This window comes from Pteropus medius, unplaced genomic scaffold (genome assembly GCF_902729225.1).
Source record: "Pteropus medius unplaced genomic scaffold, Ma_sr-lr_union100, whole genome shotgun sequence".
In the NCBI taxonomy this organism is placed as follows: Eukaryota; Metazoa; Chordata; class Mammalia; order Chiroptera; family Pteropodidae; genus Pteropus; species Pteropus medius.
Genome location: NW_024354499.1, coordinates 1,985,240 through 2,006,012, shown reverse-complemented (window position 1 = coordinate 2,006,012; position 20,773 = coordinate 1,985,240). Strand labels below are relative to the sequence as shown.

The window sequence follows — 20,773 nt, the reverse complement described above, 5'->3', positions numbered from 1 at the left end:
ATCTGTTCTATGCATGTGTGAAAGTGAACCACATAAATGCAGGATTTGGGCATTCCTGCCAAAAGGAAGTGAATTGAAAGGAAGAGAAGCAGAGCCTTTGCAAAGAGAAAATTGTGCTATCTCTCAGCCAGTGTCAGAATGTGGAAATGTTTACAAAATGCTCATTAAAAGAAAAAAGGATTGCAAGATAGAAACAAAATCTGGTGCACAAGTTTACACTAGAGAGATAAGAAAGGCTAGGCCCCTATAGGGGATTTTGTTATCCAATTACTGCAACCTGACTTTTGGGGGAAGAGGAAGAATGGTGGGGGAAGGGAGAGAGAGGGGAAGGGTTTCCAAACTTGTCTCCAGTGACACGAGACATTTACGCTCCACAAGATAAAACTGCCACTACAGCCCAGGAAAGCTAAACCTTCCTGGGTTGGCCTGGGGCTTGAGCAGAGTCATGGGTTCTCTGGCCCTGCAGCTGTGTGCTCTCCTCTGCCTGGTGGCTCACTCTGTTACTGGCAACCCCATCATGAGCCTAGACCAGTCGCCTCTGGAAGAAGATATGCCCCTCTTTGATGATGTCTTCTCAGAGCAAGATGGTGTTGACTTTGACACGCTGCTGCAGAGCATGAAGAATGAGTTTCTCAAGACATTGAACCTGTCTGACATCCCCATGCAGGATTCAGTCAAGGTTGACCCACCAGAGTACATGTTGGAACTCTACAACAAATTCGCAACAGACCGGACCTCCATGCCATCCGCCAACATCATTAGGAGTTTCAAGAATGAAGGTAAGTTTACATTTTATTGATGGAATTTGGCTTGGATTTTTTTCAAGAAGTGACAAGTAAATTTACAATGCAAGAGAATAATATAGATAATAAGGATAAACACATCTATATAAGGGTGTGTGTACACAGATACATAAAACAACACACATTATGCTCTATACCACATTTAAGCTTATTTTCCAAATGGTATTAAAAGGTATTAAAGAATATCTTTTAATCCAAAGCCATAAACTGTCTACCATTTTGATATTATAATTGGGCCTTCAAAACTTTTAAAATTTGGACAGCAAGTCATATAAAAAATTAACGTCGATCTACTTCTATACCTTTGTTATTTTTCAGTTAGGCCTCAGTTTTCACCTGGCTTTTAATCAATTACAAAATTTTCCAACTTCTACTTAAAATAAAAATGACAAAAACAGACAAAAACCAGAATGTTGTGATTTGTATTTTGTACTTTGGAAGAGTTTCTATTTTGTGACCTTATTTAAGAAATGTACTAACAGGATGGAAACTTATATTTTAGACATTCTTCCTAAAGTTTTGTTACATTTGATGTGACATGTATGTCCCTGAAGCACTGTTTATAGTTTCCAAGAAGGATGCATGGCCCAATTAGTGATCCAACTTAATTTTTTGTCTTTAAAAAGAGTGATATACAAGCTTTAACTATCAGTGGGAAAAGTGTATTTTCTCTTCCCAGATCTTTATTCAATAACAAAATCTAATTATCTAGAAAGTTAATCCTTCAGTTACCATGGTGTCAGGAGGCAAAAATAAGTAAATAGATGATAGATAGATAGATAGATAGATAGATAGATAGATAGATGATAGATAGATAGATAGATAATAAAACACTACCAACAAAATCCCCCCAAACTATTGAATATCTATGGTAAAAGCTATGAGTCCAGAAAAATTAATTCTTTAATATTTATTAATTATGTTTTTATATCATTAACCAGGTACAAAAAAAGGGGATTTAGGTTGATATTGGCCAGATATCCTTAAAAGGAGAAATGTTGTGTCAAAGAAATAGCTCGGGATTTGGAATTTTGAAAGCAGGTTGACTTAGTAGTTGTGGATAATTAATTTCTTTGAACCTCAATTTCCTCATCTGTAAATGGGGGATAATATAAGTGAGTGACTTAAAAGAGGTTATGAGTAAGAAACATGCCATTTGCTAGGAGGTGTTGAACAAACAGTAGTTATTACTAGTGAATTCCCTAAATTCTGGGAATTAGAGAAAATGTTGAAGAGATATTGCTCAGTCTTGGAGATACCATTGGCCTTAAAAATTTTGTTGAGGATGAAAATTTCTAATACTTTGTAACATATTAGATATGTTATTTGGTAACATTTAGTACGATAGTGGACATGGCAAGCTGAAATTACAGATCCTTTTGGAAGTGAGTCTGAATTGAAAATGAACAGCCTCCTCCCTTTCCTCCTGTTTCCAAGTGCTGAGCCTCATGCCTGGCTCAGGGTGTGAGGGGAAAAACGCTCGCGTCCCCGGGGAAAATAGGAGTTTTTCAGTTCTCACTTCTCCTGTGGAGGATTTGGATGATTCAGGTCAGGAAGTGGAGTTTACAGAGCTTCTCTGTACTAGAGATCAAGAAGGGCAGGGGCATCTCTCTGTGGCCTGACCCCCCACCCCACCCCTCTACGTGCCTCCGTCAGTCTGCGGTTGGAAGTGTTCAGCCCCTAGGACGTAAATCCTGCACAGAGCTCACCCTGTTGGCGGCTGTTCTCTCTCTTGGGACTCTTTGGGTCTGCTCAGTGTAGCTTCCTAGGAGACTGAGACCAACAAAACAAAACACAACAAAACAAACCCCCCGAACCCTCCAAATCTAACTAATCTGGGGGAAACACTCACCACCTCCAAGGTGGAAAAAGTATGACTTCTATTCCTACCACTGCTCTGACCTAACCTTGTCATCTGGGGGACCTCAGTTCTCTGCATTGAGGTTCAATTTCTTCTGGTGTAAAATGAACAGAGTAGCAATTCCTGCATTGTAGGGACATTGTAAGAGCTAAATAAAACAATGTTTGCAGAGCACCTGGCATATGAAATTTGCTTAGCAATGTAACTCCTTCGCCTATTAGGAACTATATTTGCACGCATGCAAAGTGAACTTATTTTTAACAGCTTTATTGAAGTACAATTAACATGCAATAAATTGCATACGTTTATAGTGTATAATTTGGTAGGTTTTGACATATGTAAACAGCCATTGAAATCATCACTAGAATCAAAGTAGTGAACATACTAATCCCCACTAAAAGTTTCCTTGTGCTCCTTTTAATTGCTTCTTCTCACTACAGTGAACTTTTGTTCTATACTTTTCTCATGTAAAGAGCTACCAGTCTACCCCCTTAATTTTGGTCTTCACATGGTCCTTGTCCAAGGGGAGTCAGCTCTCCCCACTCTTATGAAGGAAGACAACTCCCAAGCTATTTGATGTAATAAGAACGTATGTCATACCGATGAATCACTTTGGTCAGATGCCCAGAATCATCAGCTAATCAATATGTTTAAAGTGCTGTCTCTGTTTAAGACATAGTGGTAGATTGAAGGAATAGAAGGGAATTTAAGCTGCAGCACCTGCCAGCATAATGACAGTCTAGTTGGGAAGATCTATTCATAAAAAGACAACTGAAACACAAAGATGTAAGTGGCAAAGATCAAAGGAGAGATAGGGTGTAAGCACTCGAGTGACTCAGAGGGGAGTGAACTTTCAAGGAGGTGAGGAAGGGAAGGTCCTCCAGGGAGAGATCACAGCTAGATAGGTGGAGATGAGGGAATCAGGCTTTCCAAGGATCAGAAGAACCTAATCAAAGAAGCAATAAACAGTAAAGCAAAGGTGTGTCTTGGTAAGTGGTGAAGATATCAGTCTACTTTAAACAGGAAGGCTTACAATTTATTTAATCTTTCAATAAATACCATTGAGCAATTGAAACATTCCCTGCACTGTAGATGGTGAATGGGAGTAACGGCTGGATTGAGAGGTGAAGACCTCGTTAGAGTCGATCTGAAGAGCCACACCAGAAAGTTTAAACCTACTCTGTTGACCAATACTTCCTACTGGCAATGTATGAGATGATTTTAGGCTGTACTTAGAGGAAGCTGTGAATCATGTGAAATTATCATACATTTTTATTAACATGAATTAGATAAAAATTCACATAATATCACTTCAATCCTCTCATTTTATATATGTTGTTGCTTAGAACAAATCTAAAAGAGTTAGTAAGTATAAAAATAATCAGATCAAGTTAAAGAAATATGTTAGAGTATAATCTGGAACGGGGACCCCAATGAAATAATGAATTGGGTAAACAGTTGAGAAAATGCTGTGAAAGATGACATGAGGACCCTCAATTGGTGGTCCTTAGCATCTTTGGTGTCACGGAATCCTTCGATTGATGACAGATTCCCTCAGGAATTCCTTGTAGGCATGTGTTACCTGGGGCAAGAGTGCAGGAGGTTTGGGGTCCTATAAAAGTCTCAAATAGTAATTCAACATGATAATATTTGGAGGTGTTCTTCTAAGACTGAAAGGTCTTTAAATTTTTGTTTCATAAATATTCTCAAGCAATTAGAATGTGCCAAACTCCATGTCAGGTGCTAACGGTATAAAACTAAGATGGTCTGTCTCTCCCCAAAGTTCATTTCCCTCATTCCTCCTTGTCAAAGACCACACACCCAAAATCAACTGCAGTGACCCACTTAGTTTATAGCTATTTTCTTGACCTTGTCAAGCTTTGGTGTCTGGAGCAAGAGTCAGCAAACTTTTCTGAAAATGGCCAGAGAGATAGTACATAGTCTAGGTTCTATAGGCCATGTATTTCCTGTTACAACTATTTAACTCTGTCATCATGGTGCACAGTCATCATAGACAATACAGAAATGAATGAGTCAGGCTATGTTCCAATAATGCTTTATTTCCAAAAATGGGTGGCCTGTGGGCTATAATTTACCATCCCCTGGTCTAGAGGAATGTCTTCAGGAAGACCAATGCCCAGCCAGCTATGCAAATTCGACAAGCCATGAAGCTCTCATCCCTGAAAGCTTCAAGAAGAGAACCACCACCACACATTTCCTTTTGTAGCTCTTCACTAGCTAGAAAAATTGGGGGCTTGCTCGCACAATCTCCAAGGTCCCTCCCAGTTCTATAACTCTGTGGCTGATAAGCTACACAAGCAAGGCTGGGTGAGTTTTCTTCCATTCGTTAGGCTGCCATTTTCCATTTTAGTCTTGGCAGTTTAACTCGATTTAGCATCCTACCACTGACCTTTCAATATTTTCTGTATCAAAGAATGCTAACACTGTGTTTGTTTTCATTACTATCCCTCATTCTCTCTGTATCAAGCTTTCTTCATGGACGGGCCTTCTTATGACATAAATAAACACCTGTTTTTCCTTGTGACATACTGCAAATCTGATTTGGGGTTTGTTTATTTATTTATTTTTTTAGATCTGTTTTCTCAACCAGCCAGTTTTAATGGGCTCCGAAAATACCCTCTCCTCTTCAATGTGTCCATCCCTCACCATGAAGAGGTCATCCTGGCTGAACTCAGGTTGTACACGTTGGTGCAAAGAGACCGCATGATATATGATGGAGTGGACCGAAAAATTACCATTTTTGAACTATTAGAGGGCAATGGGGACAATGAGAGTGAAAGAAACATGTTGGTCTTGATGTCAGGGGACATCTACGGAACCAACAGCGAGTGGGAGACTTTTGATGTGACCAATGCCATCAGACGTTGGCAAAAGTCAGGCTCATCCACCCACCAGCTGGAAGTCCACATTGAGAGCAGACATGGCGAAACCGAGGACACTGGCAGGGGACAACTGGAAATAGATACCAGTGACAGGAATAAGCATGTCCCTTTGCTTGTCGTGTTTTCTGATGACCAAAGCAGTGAGAAGGAACGAAAAGAGGAACTGAGTGAAATGATCACCCATGAGCAGCTTCTGGAACTGGACAACCTGGGCCTGGATGGTTATTCCAGCGGGCCTGGGGAAGAGGCTTTGCTACAGATGAGGTCAAACATCATCTATGACTCCACTGCTCGCATCAGAAGGAATGCCAAAGGAAACTACTGCAAGAGGACCCCTCTCTACATCGACTTCAAAGAGATCGGCTGGGACTCTTGGATCATTGCCCCGCCTGGATATGAAGCCTATGAATGCCGTGGAGTTTGCAACTACCCCCTGGCGGAGCATCTCACACCCACAAAACATGCAATTATCCAAGCCTTAGTCCACCTTAAGAATTCCCAGAAGGCTTCCAAAGCTTGCTGTGTCCCCACGAAGTTAGAGCCCATCTCCATCCTCTATTTAGACAAAGGTGTCGTCACCTACAAGTTTAAATATGAAGGCATGGCCGTCTCTGAGTGTGGCTGTAGATAGAAGAGGAGTCATGTAGCTTATTTAATAATTGTAAATGTGTATATTTTGTGTTCTTATTTAATAAGATTATTTAATAAGGGTGTACAGATCATAGCAGTTGCTGCCTTAGGGAAATGGACAGGTCATTTTGTTGTAGGAAGTGCTTATTTTGCTATACAGTGTCATCCCTTCCAATCTGTTTTTCTTTGGACTTGTCCTTTCCTGGCAATGCCATCTCTAACAGCAAGTGGCAAAACCATACTACTTATTATCTACATCAATTCGAAAACAACAATCCCTAAGCAGAAATAAAGTGTAGAAAGGTAGATATTTGTGTATGTATATGTGTACATAGATAAACTTATAAAACTCTTTTGGCTCTATAGAGGTAGATTACACTCATACACATGCATGACTCAATCAAATGTGTGTATATTAAAAGCCATTGATATGTCCTCAGTCGCCTCTTCTCTGAGTAGGATTTATGTCAAGATAATTTGCACCAGGAATTTAACCATCTTGGGAAGTGTGACATTTCCTAAACACTGTTGGGAATGTAGGTGTAACTTTTGTCCATTTAGTTTCTGCCATTGCTCAAAGCAGCAAGGCCTGGTAAAGGCTGCTGCACGTTTGAGAAGAGGGGTCATTTGATATGGAAATTAAATGGCTTCAAGAGGCAGAGAATGAACCAATGGGGCAACAGTGTGCTCTAGAGGGCAGGGCCTGCTCAAGAAAGGAAAACAGTGAGAACTTCAGGGTGACATCTGTTCTGGAAATAACAGGAAAGCAAGGCCATGTGTGTTGGCCTTTATTGCTACAGAGGGTGAAGGAGGGGCAGGTGGGTGATAGGGGAGGAGGGGGAAAGGATCTAGATGCTATCCTAGGATGTGTTTGTAAAATTATAAGCAGTTCTAATTGGAGAATGAAATCTTTGGGACAAAATAAAATTACCAAAGATCAAGAGGAGGAACATCAGAAGGGATCTGCCTGTCGGATTCTTCACTTAGTATTTTTCTTCAATTCTTAATATTTCTCCTTTGCCTCTGCACTTCTGCTTTTGCTTTTTCCACCTTTTTACTTCCCTCTTTCTTCTTCGTCCCCGCGCCTCATGCCCTGCACCCATTCCTGTGTCTCTCGTCTTCACTGGCCTTCACTGACCCTGCTGTGAGCTGGAGGGGGATACCTGAAAGGATTTCTTTCTGGGTGAATGGAAGAAGTGCTCTGATTTCTAGATTTCTCCCTGATTTTTAATTTGATTTTCTTTTAACAATATCTTTTATGAAATGTTTTGTTCATGAAGAATATTTAAGTATAAGAAAAAGAAAATGAAAGTCCAGTTGGATCTGTCTAAATAAATGAATTAATAAATAGACACACAAATGACTTGAACGCTAAGCCTGAATTTTCAAATCGGCTTTGTCCCGTGGTAGATGGCCTCTAGCCATCCCGTTCTTCCCATTCTGCAGTCTTCCCATTGTGGAACCTGCCAGGACTAAGGGACTGGGAAGTGTTTCTGACAGGAATGGTCCCGTGTGTCTGCCAGCATTTGGCCGGTTGAAAGGACACTACGACTCTGGCTGTGGTCTAGCCACCCCTCCCCTTCCAGCATCATGGGCTTTGTGCGGGAACAACCAGAGCAGTGCAGTTCTCAGACTGTACTGAAACCTCCAGGCAGACAACACAGACGGTTGACGCTAGAATCAGGAATGTGATTTCTAGCACATTGTCCCCCGCTCACCTTGTCGAATGCTTCCTTAAGAAGTCTGGTATTATTGTTTTACCCTGGGAAACCATCAGCAGCATCTCTTTCATAAAACTCTTGGGGTTATAAACTCATATTGCGCTAGAAAATACAGGCAAGAGAAACTATTTTGAAGGACATTCTGCCCAATTTGGACCTCACCTCTGTACATCTGGATATATAGATTCTGAGACCGAACAGAGGGCACATCCTGAGGATTTTTGTGGCCCTCCAAAAGTGGTATTCTGACCATCAGTGAGTATGCATTGAGTGACAATTTGAGATGGCCATATAACTCAGAATCATTCATTTATGGAATAGCCTCCAAATACAATGCTCTGTGTGTGTGTGTGTGTGTGTGTGTGTGTGTGTGTGTGTGTGTGTAACTGGCTTTAGATAGCCACACTTAGAGCCCTCAGTGGGGTGTGGTGCACCCTTTACACTTATGGTACACACAGTATAGTCACATACTCTACTTCTATTCCTTTCTAAAGGACACTAATAGACATACAATAAAATCTCGGCTGAACAAGGTAGTTCTGGTTAGATAAAAATCAAGCAAAACTTTCTTTATGTCTAAAATATATAAGACAGTGGTGTGCTGGTAAATGCTTTACAGCCAGCAATCCTGGGGTGGGAGCGGGGTTGCAGAATAAGCCCTGATTTGTGAACTTTAGTCATGTAAATACTCCCGCAATGGCCTCTTTCAAACTATTAATGTGTTGTCAACTGGCTTGCAAAATTCTTGAAAACTAACAGTCAGCTCTCAGGAGTCATGCTTGCCTACTCGGGCACCCCACTCTTAGCACTCTGATGTTAGAACACTAAGATGTGCCAGGCCCTGCTTTCCTCACGCCCTCTGCCAGCTCTGCCAGGTTCCTGAAGAAACCTTGTCATGAGCACTTATAATCACTCTTCTGCTAAAGAGATGTGAAAACCTAGGTTGCCTGCGACTGGGCCGTACACCGCAGATGCTTCTCCTTTACCACAGTCCAGATGGAAACATGCGTATCTATGATTTTCTTCTTCCCTATGGAAAGAGGGTACAGAAAGCCACAGACTGGATATTCAAATGTTGCTAGTGGCATCTTTTTTGTTTTCTTCTCATCAAAAAATGAAAAGACGTAAACCATAAACAGAGAGGCCTTCTAGCTCCCATCAGGCCTCTAACAGAATACCTGCCACTCTCCTACATCGCTGCATTACTATGGAGCCACGAAATGGTCAGATCCCTAGGAAATTCAAGCTCACTAATGTCGTCGCTGGTCACAGACCTTGACTACATCCCACGCCTGTTTTTTTAACACTTTGTGGCCAAATTATCATCACTGAAGTTGATAAACCCTAAGGACTCTCGAAAAGAATCATAACAGAGGGACTTGGGCAGCCAACACCCGTCCTGCTATTTATTGATGGATATATTTATTTTTGTAATATAGTGTAGAATATCATATATTTTATTTTTTTGTTTGTGATTCTCTCTTGGATAAAATAGTTTTCTGTGCTTTTTGAGTATTACCGTTCAGAGTATGGCTCCTTTATAATACATGGCCTGTATTTTCAGTCTCTTTTTGCATCAGAATTTCCTGTTATTTTAGGGAGCCTTGCCATAAGTTTGTCATCACATTGTATATTTGATTCTCGTAGGCATGTTGTGAGCCCCTTGGCATAATTACCGATTTATAAATAGTACAGATTTAACTGAATGGTATGCTTTTAAATGAAGTGTAGGTGTTCCAGAAAATATTTAACCAATAAATTGTCATGTCATTCCATGAGTTGACATTGTCATTTTTTCATGAAAAGCAAAATGTTGTCAGGCTGTGAGGGACTGTGATTACTGCTCAGTATTTATTTGGGGTTTTTCATTCCCAAACTAGGTGCTTCCCTCTGACTGTATCCATTGCCTTCACTGACCCACCAATTCAGAGACTTGGTTGGACAAATCCATTTGTAATTTGACCAATTACTTTATAAATGTAAAAAATGTTCACTTGGTGATTCCCAAAAAAAGTTCTTCGCAAGGTGCCTAACTGTTTCCCTATGTAAAATGTTTGACCCGGAAAATTAATGGCAAATATTTTTCCCAGAACCGTTAGTAATTGTTTTGGTATTCTTTAGAATCTATATTCTTTAAGTAAGAGATATTTTCATAGAAAAGGATTTTACATATTACTTCTTACCGGACTCTTCGACAGTCCAGAAAGCCCAGCAGTGCTGTGGCAAAGCCATGTACACGTGGTCTGTAACACAGAAGGGGCTTTGCCCTTTTTAAGGATTGTGAGTCTTTTCAGAGGTCCCATGCGTTGTATTTGGCCCTTTGCCATCTGATGAAAAAGGGCCACTACTGTGACTTCTTGTCTTCAACAAGCGCATTTGATTTCACACATCAGATAGAAAGAAAGTAGATAATGCTGTACAAAAGCCACATAAAAAAGTGTTTCTGGGTGGGAAATATATCTGTAAGTTTATAACCTCATCAGGGAATGACCATTTGCTGTGCTCAGCATGCTGTCACATATGAGCACTTGCTCTGTGAGTGCCTGGGCTGATTGCACTGGGGATGTGGACATGCTTGTGCCCACCTAGCAAACTTCTATAAACATGAGAAACCAGCTAATACCATGGTCACACCAATCAGCTGAGGCACATTTGTTTTCATGTGTAAAAACTGTTCATTATTTATGTCCAAAATTATGAAGGAATTACTAATATAAAAGGAAGATAGGAATAAATATTTTACACTGTGTTCATAAATCAAATGTGTACATTCAGTGTTATCTTGTTAAATAAAATTGAAAAATTATTTTGATGATATTTATTTACAAGTTATTTTTCCTTGGGATGGAATCCTTTCTGCCCTCCTCCTCTGATTTTTTTTCATTTCCATTTCACAGCATATCCAGATGAAATCAAACGTCCTATTATATTAGTAGAAGATGACCTGAAGAAACAGTAAATTGGTTTTAGCTTCTAAGTGGTCTCACCAGAGAGTGAGATTCCGCTGTTATATGGGTCCTCTATTTCACATAAATTCCTGTATATTCTATAAATGCCAGTGACACACATAGAAAGTGAAATTGGTTTTTCTTTGGCAATCACTGAGAAATATTTCTCCTCTGAGTTAAGAAAGAAGCAGATTAAAGAGTAATTACTTTAGGAAAAATATTCAGGCTAAATAAATTTCACTGAAATTTGATTATTAAACTTCATAGAACCTTAGGCTTAAAAGGGACTTTTAAAAGTTGTCAGGCATGCCCCACTCTTTCCAGGAGCCCAGCAAAAACACTTTTCATTTTTCATTTTTGCAAATATTAGTAAAGAGAAGGGAATGCACTACCTATTTAAGGTCACCTCTTACATTTTTAGAGGGCTCTGCCTCAATTGTACTCAATTTAACAAATAGTTTAGCTCATTATGCACACAAATCACTGCAGGAAAGACAAAGGTAAGCAGAAAGTTTTAGAGAGTTCTTCCTTATATGGAACTGAAATATCTCCTGGTATCCCTTATAACTTCCCAGTCCATAACTTTTGAGGCTGCACCTACACATCTAATCCATCTTCATGATAGTGCCTCCGTTTACAAATAGATCTCCCGTCCTGGATCCACTGATCCCCATTTCCTGCGATAGCATGTGTCTGAACACATGGCCATACATAGGGAGCTCCCTTAGCCAGATGGAAAACCTGCACTGAGAATAGACCTGTCCCCTGAGTGGGTCACAGGCCTGGAGGACAGACAGATCCTGCTGCCTGTTTGGAAGTAAGTTCATTCTTACGGCAGAATGTGGGAGTTGAAGGGCATAGATATAGTCCTAGGTGGACTAAAATTCCTTCCCTCAGATAATCATCCTGCACCTCTTTTGGGGGGAATCCTCCAAGGTCCTGGCTGACAGGCTATATCTGGCAAGTGTGTCAGCAGGGAGCATAGCCTTTGTCCCTCATATCAGGACAACTGATAAAAGCAAGACAAGCATTCTAGTCCTGGATGAAAGGGAGCTAAGAACCTAAGTTGGGGCTTAGGCCAAGACTGAACTAAAAAGGCGTGGAAAGCCATTCTTAGTCTTAATGTTGAAGTCTTTAGCAACTTATTCATTCTCTCCTGTAAATGATTCCAGGTGTGGATGTGTCTCACAGTGTGGTGGCCCAACTCGTGTCCCACATGCAGTCTGACCTGAGCTTGGTGACACAGAACCAGCCACTATTGTTCTAGGAGTTTCTCATCTATCGATACAGCCTAGAATTCCATTGGACAGACATGGCTGCACGTTATTTTTGGGGGGAAAAAAATCATTTTCAAAACTCAGATTATACATTTAATATGTCACAGTTTCTAATAGTGCTCCTAATGTGAGTTGATCCTGTGGTGTGGCAGGAAAATAATGCCATGAGACTGGCTGCATGTGACTCTAGTCACATGGATGAGAGCCCACTTTTGTGCAGAAGTGACTATTTGTAAATAAGGGGCCTATTTGGAGAAGGTGAGAGCTTGTTAACTTGGGTGGTTATAAATGGATTATGCGATTATCTCCTACTCACTCTCCCGAACTGTCAGTTTACAGGAACCAGTCCCTGCCCTCTCTTAACCTTCCTCAGACCATGAGCACGGATCCAAAGTGCTCATCTTGTTCTGAGAGCCCAGAGACACACGGACATCCCAATCCCTTTTTACTCTCAAATGCGACTCTGAGAATCTTATAAAAATTTTAGGCTACTCAGTTCAAATTGAGATTTTTCGGTGGGAGGCATGAAGCATCATTGTCAAATCAAGCTTCAGTAGAAAATTTTCACTCCCAGGACACAGGGCCAACTTTTTTGCACGGCATGGGAATGGTGTTAGAAAATTCGGTTATAACGCCTTATTAGTTTTCCTGCCTAAAATATATAACATAACCTGATAAATTATGAAGAAATATGAGATGAACCCATTTGAAGAACATTCTGCAAAATAACCAGACTGCATTCTTTAAAAACGTCAATGAAAAGCAAAGAAAGACTGAGGAACCGTTATAGATTTAAAAAGACAAAAGAAACAAGACAACTAAATACAACACATGATCCTGGATTGGATGCTAGATCTCCACAAAGTGGGTAAAAAGAACACTATTATTGATTTTTGTTCAGTTCACTGCTGCTCAGCTGGTAGCGTCCAACTCTATCAATTGTACACTGTCACCTGACCTTCATTTTTAAAAGTCTTCTGCTCTTTTTCTGAAGCTGTGAAAAGTTGTATGGGAGGAGTAACGGCTTTTGACCAATGCAATTTCTAAGAAGCGAGCAGGCTGCATTAAAAATAAGAACTTTGTCCAGTAGGCAAACTCAATGGAAGAAACAGAGATGAGGAAAAACCGTTTATCAGTGTGGCAAACCTAAAGTCAATCAATACATGAGCTGCAACAAAACATTTTCCTAAAATAACCAAGCTCAACACTACATTCCCTGAAAAGAAGCATGCTTTTCAGGCAATAAACCATCTGTTTCAAGTGTTTAGAAGACGGATCTCCAATCAGTGGTAATTTAAACTTCCTTATACCCCAGTTCAATGTTTGATAAGGAGAGAGTGCTAACAGGATGGGAACTGAGTTACTATATTAAGAAACTCAGCCAGAACAAAAACCAGCCCCCTGCAGTTATTTTGTTTATGCTCCAGACTCATCTGTTTTAATTAACATAATATTTACATGAAACTAGCTCCTGTTATATCTTTTGCTGCAACTGTCACATGTTTTCTTCTTTGTTTTTGTTTCTGTTTTTGCTTTTTTTTTGTTTTGTTTTTACAAAAGCACAGTTGAAAATATGCCTGAATGAGGTATATACAGTGAAATCACACTATAGCATCACAGCATCCAAGGGCCAACCTCACCTGCTTTGTACAGTCTGGGGTCAGGCATCAGGTTACCAGATAAAATATAGGATGTCCAGTTAAATTTGAATCTAAATTAAACAATGAATAATTTGTTTAGTATAAGTAGGTCTTAAATATTGCATGGGACGTACTTACACTAAAAACAAGTTTGTTCTTTAACTGAAATTCAAATTTAATTGGGTGTCTTGTGTTTTTATTTGCTAAATCTGGCAGCTTTAGCCAGAAGTAGAAGGTTAAATGTGTGGAAAGAGCCAGAGAAAAATGAAATAGTTATCCCCTCTATTCCCAAATGAGCTATTTAGAGCACCATAAATCAAGTCTATCAGGGCTATCGTTGAAGAACAGCTTTGAGATTTGAGGCTGAAATTTGCTTGACCCTAATACCTATAATATCTGCTAATACTAAAACAGTACTAGTACCTGACACATCATCTTCCCCATTTCTCTGGTCATCTTACATTCAAAAATTCTTTGTCATGTTGACTTTGCCTATTTTAGATTTTGCTATGTTCATAAAAGTGAAATTATGGGAGAAAAGAATATGCACATTTAGTATATGTTATTTTGAAAGATATAGCAAGTTACTTTCCAAAATGTTATGCTAAATTATGCTCCATCAGCTGTATACAGGAGTGCCAATTACATACAGTTTCTAATATTCATTACTATTGCTTTTCTTACTAAAAACTACTGCGCTTGGTTTGTGTCCCCTAAAAAAACCGTTGAAACCCTAAGCCCTAGTACCTTGGAGTGTGACCTTATTTAGAAATAGGGTCTTCAAAGAGGTAATCAGATTAAAATGAAGTTATTAGGGTGAGCCTTAATCTAATCTGACTGGTGTCTTTATAAAAAAGAGCAAATTTGGACACAGAGACAGACATGAATACAGTAAGAATACCATGTGTGAAGATGAAGGCATTTGGGTGATACATCTCCAAACCAAAAAACTCCAAAGATCATCAGCAAACCACCAGAAGCTAGAAGAGAGCATAGAACAGATTTTCTCTTGCAGCCTTCAGAAGCCAACCCTACTGACACCTTGATCTCAGACTTTAGCTTCTAGAACTGTAAGACAATAAATTTCTATCATTCAAGCCACTCAGTTTGTGGTACTTTGTGACAGCAGCCCTAGGAAATTAATACAGATGCTAAGTATAATAAATTGAATTAAATAAATTTAAATTTATTTCTTTAATGATTGGTGAGCTTGAATACATTTTCATATATTTGTTGACTAATATGTTTTATTCTATCAATAGACTTTTCCTGTCTTTTACCTATTGTTTATATTCTTCTAACGGATTTATTGGAATTCTATATATTATATGCAATTAATCTTTTGTTATATGCTGTCAGTTATTTTCCTGTTTGTCGCTTGTCTTTGAACTTTTTGAAAAACATTGTATTTTGCTGTTTAAAAGTTTTACATTTTTATTTTGTCAAATCTGTCAGTCTTTTCCTTTGCGGTTTCTTGGTTTCTGCATCATACTTAGAAATGGTTTTCCATCTCAAAATTATCAAAATGTTTTGCCAGCAATGTTTAGCCTGGCATTATAAAAAAGTCTAAGAAAGGAGAAGAGATAGAATAGGAAAATTTTTGTCTCGACTAAGACCATCATAAGCCAGTTTCACATTGGGCCTGGAAAAGTTTAAAGCTTGACTTTTTTTTGTAAGTTCCTCAAAACTCTCCAGTTTTGCAATTGCCTCTCAGTCTGTAGTTCCTATGATCTGAGAGCTGATTGCTTAGTTTTTTCTGCACCGCCCAGGGCACGAGGGGCCCACCCCAGCTTCTTTTGTGCCATTGGATGGTGCTCCTGTTATCTGTCGCTGTGTAACAAACCAGACCCAGACAGTGCTTGGGACAATGATAATAAAATAATGGCTGTGGCTTCATCATCTTGAAGTCTTCTTCACTCACACATGTGGCACCTGGCCGGCGGCTCCTTCAGATTTTCTTTCTCTCTCTCTCTCTCTCTCTCTCTCTCTCTCTCTCTCTCTCTTTCTCTCTCTCTCTTTCTCTCCTCTTCTCTTCTCTTCATGCTAGCTATCTCTCCATATGGCCACCCTAGGGAAAGTGGACTTCTTATATGGTGACAGAAGTTTTCCAGAGTGTGTGTCCTAAAAGCAATAGTGAGGCAGAAGCAGATTATCTCATTATCTAGCTTTGAAAGGCAGGCAACATCACACTTCTGCCACATTCTGTTTGATTGGAATGAGCCACTAAAGCCAACTCAGAATCAACAAGATGGGAATTAGACCCCATCTTCCGAAGGCGCGATGTGTTTGTGAATTTTCAGACATCTCTTAATACCCCCATAGATAGTATCTAAAAAATCTCTCTGCTGATTCTCTCTCTCTTCTGTGCATGGCCCATTCCAGGTCCATGGGAAACATTCAAGTATTTGCTGCCCCGCGTAACCCTGAGAGAGCCAGCCAGTCCCTGCTCAGCAGCAACTTCTCCTCACTCCTCCACCGGATCGAGCCACCAGTTGATCTCTTGAACTTGAATTTCTTAGGTAGTGCTCAGACTCGAGTCCTTGATGCCCCTCCCTGCAAACACAAGAAACACATATCAAGCTCTCTGAGGGTGCAGTTTGAAGCAACTCTTACTACACTTGAAGTGAAGAACAGGTATCCTCTTCACTCTCCTTAATCCCAGCAATAAGTGCTAGTCTAAGTAAATGAGGATACATTTGAAATGAATTAATAGTCACCAAAGTCAAGTTTTAAAGACTACTTAGAGGCATGGAAAGTATTTCCTTACTAAGAAAATGTTTTTTCTTAAATTAAGTCAAATCATGATAGGTTTTTAAAACTTGGTGACTCGAGATGGTTAAGAAATATGTTTCAGCTACAGCTATAGGCTTCTTTCAGTTTTGTTTATTAGATTTAAAGCTCTAATTGGAACTCTTGTTCTTTGGACAAAGGAATCAGAGAAAAACTAAGTAACAACTAAAGTCATCTAGTCAGGTAGTGGAAGAATTAATCACATGCTCTAAATATCGCAACTTCTTATATCAGGATTCAACCTCATGTGACCAAGATGCTTTCAGTAAAGTTATATGCCAAAATTTGCCTCAATATTCGTTTGTTTGAATGATTAGAAAACAAACAAAAAATTTTAGGTCCTACTTGACTATATTTTTTTGTTTTCCAGGCATTTGTGAATGAATTTTAACGAAAGCCGAATTTTAACAAATACATACTTCTAAAAATTATTATTTAGTAAGTAGGCATCTGTATAATGTGGTTGAATGTCATTGGCTTGAGGAGCTGCAAAGTGAGAAGCAAAGTGCTTTTGAGACAGCCCAGGACATGGTGTTGAAAAGTTACGTGTGGAGTTAAGTAAAGATTGAAGGCAGTGTGGATTCACAAGGCAAGTACAGTAACCAAGTCCCATGATCCATCACCTTTAGGTTTGTTGTGTTTTGCCATGACAACTGCTTATCTTTGGTAGATGCTTTTGGATCCACAGCTGACACTTGAGGAAGTGGCTTTTCTTAACTGTCATGACAAAGACTGAATATGAAAATTCAGCAACACAGCAAGAGATTTCCATATGGATGATATTAGGCAGTTTATTATGACTGCTCTTTTTATGATCACATAAGTGATGTCGAAAAGACACTGAATAGTGCTCACTTCGGCAGCATATATACTAAAAGTAGAACAATACAGAGAAGATTAGAATGTCCCTGCACAAGGATGTCACACAAATTCATCAAGCATTGCATATTTCTTTAACAACAACAGCAACAACAATAAAAAGACACTGCATGGAGAATATTGGTTACTCTGAGCTCTGATATTCTCCAATAAAATACATTAATCAATCACCTAAAACTAATTCGAGCCCTTTATAGCTAAAACTAGTGCCATTATTAGCACATTAACTTAAAATCAATAATAGAAAGATCAAACTGTTGGCCTCTAACCCTTGTGCTCAGGCAAATTAGGCCAACCTGAAGACCCAATGCCAGATTGCAGGCTCTGCCACGCTACTCCGAGTCTGTATGGCCATCTCGTTCACTGGTTCAGCCTAGTCCCTGTCTTCTTAGACCATCAAAGGATTCATCACTCCCTTTGAGCAGTCTGAAACAGGATGGCAACCTCCCAACCCACCTGGCAACACATCCCGAGGCCAGACTAGTAATATAAAGGAGTGAGGTGGCCTGGAGACTGGACCACTAGAGGGCTCAGGCTCCATCTGTTGGCAGCAGCAGCAGTGCAGTTCCAGGAAATTGTTGCCATGGTAGAGGAATACGGAATTTAAAAAATCTGATTCCACAAAGTGCCTATGTTCTGGAAAGTCTAAATAATGCACATTTGCGAGCCAAATTTGGCCCATAAGCTACTTCTTTGCCTTCTCTGGCCTTGAGGTTAGTTAGGACACTAGAAGAATCACATCCCTCCTGAGTGGGACTATGACTTTTCTCACTGAAACTGTAGGTCCTGCCATTGCTTCCAGAACTGGAACTATTTCCCTTGAGGCTCATTCCCTCTGTTTGATTTCCAGCTGCTTCTCTTCGTCAAGATGGATCAAGAGTTGCATTGGGTGCTTCTGCATCCCCCAGTTTAAGGAGATTGCCTTTGCTCCTTGGTAATATAAAGCCAACAGCAGCTTTGACGCTCCCAACAAGCCTATTAAAGCCTACCCTTGATTCTGGCATTTTCCCTACGTTAAAATTCAACGTTAAAATGAGACTTTCTTCAACTCTGTCGATGGCTCTTATCTGAATCATTTGAGAAATAATTTTTTAAACAGAATCCCTGGTCTCACCCAAGAGAATCAGATAGTCAAAAGGGTATAATGTCAGGCAGCAGTTCTCTTTTATTCTTAGGATCTCTTTGCATCCTTAAAAATTACTATAGACCCCAAGGAGCTTGTGTTTTTGTGGATTATATCTGTTTCTATTAGAAATTTAAACTGAAAAATTATAATGTGTTTATCAATCCATTTTAAAATTACACTCATTGCACATTACTATAAATAACATATTTTGTAAATGATAAATATATTTTCCAAAACAAAACTGATGTCATGAGAAGATTGTCATTGCTTTACAATTTTGCAAATTTCTTCAATGCCTGGCTTAATCGAAGACAACTGGATTCTCCTATCTGCTCTGCATTCGATTCATTGTAATATGTTCTTTTGGTTGAAATAGATGAAGAACATGTGACCTTCAAATCTGTAGTTGAAAAAAGAAGACATATTTTAACAGCTTGTTCAGGTAACTCTAGGTAACCTTCTCTGATACTACATTAAAACTCAATGAGAGATAGTTTCTTAAATGTTTGGTACAAGGTGAAATCTTAAACCAAATCAATGAACTCTTTGTACTTAGTGACATTAAAATCCATTTGTCTTCTTGCACTTTCAATGGATCTTTTACCCAAGAGTGATTCTATAATATCATCCATTTATTATTTGGAAAATATTTGTTCACAGATCTTCTAAATGTTCATTATACAGTATTACACAACACGTAGCCTCTGGAAAACTCCATTGTACAACCTGTGAGAGAATAAGAGTTAATAAAGCAAATAATGTCTTAGCATTATTATGAAAATAGTTTTGATCTCTATGGACTCTCTTGTGTAGCAAAAAGAGCCCTTTGCTAGAGATATATAGATCTGGATTCTCCCTCAGGCTGTGCTCAATGAACTTCTTAAGAAATTTCCTCACTTTTCTATGGCTCAGTTTCTCAACTGAAAAATGGAAGTTTAAAACGCAAGACAGTGTTTATCACTGTGGCACCGGTGGCGTTCAAGGCAGAAAAATTTGTGGCTATGAGAGACTGCCCCTCATGCTATAGAGTATTTAACATCCTTGGCTCTTTCACTAAATACAAATAGTGCTGAACTCCTCTCTGAACCACTGTAACGCACGCAGACCCTCGAGAGACCCCCCTGGAGGGTGATACTCCCTCTCATCTAGATCTGTTGGATTTACGTTTCCTTTCAATTCTGAAGCTAATTCTAGTAAAAACAAAGAAATGACTTAAAATAATTTAACATTTAAAATTTTTCTTTTTTATGTGTGTACACATATATTTAGGTATTGTGGGCATTTCAAAATGTATTTGACTTGAACAAATGTCTGTGATTACTTTAGTAACATGGAAGGTAACAAAATTAGAAGAGCTAGAGTGGGGACAGGAAGGGGAAAATAGATATTGGGGGAAAAATTCACATTTTCCTAACAACATTTTTACAAACTTAGAGTTCTTGAAATCTTTAATAGTGGGTAGTGCTTTGCACATTCTCTTGTGTAGCTGCCCAGAAATGTGGAAAGGAAGAGCTACAGAGAACCTACAGGTAGCCATGCAATCATGCCTCCACCAGCTCTGCCTCTTTTCTGCTCCTGAAGGGGCAATATGGCATAGTGGTTAAAAGGCTGAGTGCTGAGGAAGCCTGGCTTCCTGTTACTGATCCTCTCTACGCCTGAGTTCCCTCATTTGCCAAAGGAGAAGAATAAAAGCGCCTATCTTATAGACTTACTGTGAGAATTAAATGTGTTAATGCACACAGAGTACTGGGATAGTGTGTGCCAAAGGGTACGGAAGCAAAAATGTCTGTTAATAGTATTACTGAGGAAAGGCAGGAAGCTTCACTCTCCTCCACTGAAAACCTTAGGCCACCTTCGATGTTTTATTCTCTCTTCCCTGTTAATTTTTCCACTCTTTTCCCATAAGGCTGAACATAAGTCTGATTGTATCATACTTTTATGTGTACACGTGGGACGTTGGCCACAATGGGGGTTGCGCCATCTTGTAGCCCTGGATGACTTCAGCACAGAGCTCTTAGGAAATCCTCCTGATGTCCATTCTAAACGAAGGCAAAGAAATTTCCCAGTGCCCAATAGAGCTAGCACACTAGAATTTTGGGGGGTTGGAACACACACTTCTGAATAAGGCTGATCTGAAACTGTCTCTGTTGGCAATGAAAACCCCACAGAAATAGATAAAAATGGAATTCCCAAGA

At 39.5% G+C, this 20,773-nt stretch overlaps 1 protein-coding gene and 1 non-coding gene across 2 annotated transcripts; both read left to right on the top strand.

Annotated features, from left to right (window-relative positions):
- Window positions 1–288: 288 nt before the first annotated feature.
- On the top strand, window positions 289–7,003 carry BMP10 (bone morphogenetic protein 10). Its single transcript, XM_039852400.1, has 2 exons — window positions 289–779; window positions 5,258–7,003. The coding sequence occupies exons 1-2, from the start codon at window positions 446–448 to the stop codon at window positions 6,196–6,198; spliced, it is 1,275 nt and encodes a 424-aa protein (XP_039708334.1). The 5' UTR covers window positions 289–445; the 3' UTR covers window positions 6,199–7,003.
- A 10,417-nt stretch (window positions 7,004–17,420) lies between these two features.
- On the top strand, window positions 17,421–17,526 carry LOC120594725 (U6 spliceosomal RNA). Its single transcript, XR_005650670.1, has one exon. It is a non-coding gene; the product is annotated as a U6 spliceosomal RNA (small nuclear RNA).
- Window positions 17,527–20,773: the final 3,247 nt, after the last annotated feature.

Excerpts from the sequence above, each read along its gene's own strand:
- BMP10 (XM_039852400.1), top strand. The coding sequence starts at position 446 with ATGGGTTCTCTGGCCCTGCAGCTGTGTGCTCTCCTCTGCCTGGTGGCT. Across the intron at positions 780-5,257 it reads TAGGAGTTTCAAGAATGAAG|ATCTGTTTTCTCAACCAGCC; the intron begins GTAAGTTTACAT and ends TTATTTTTTTAG.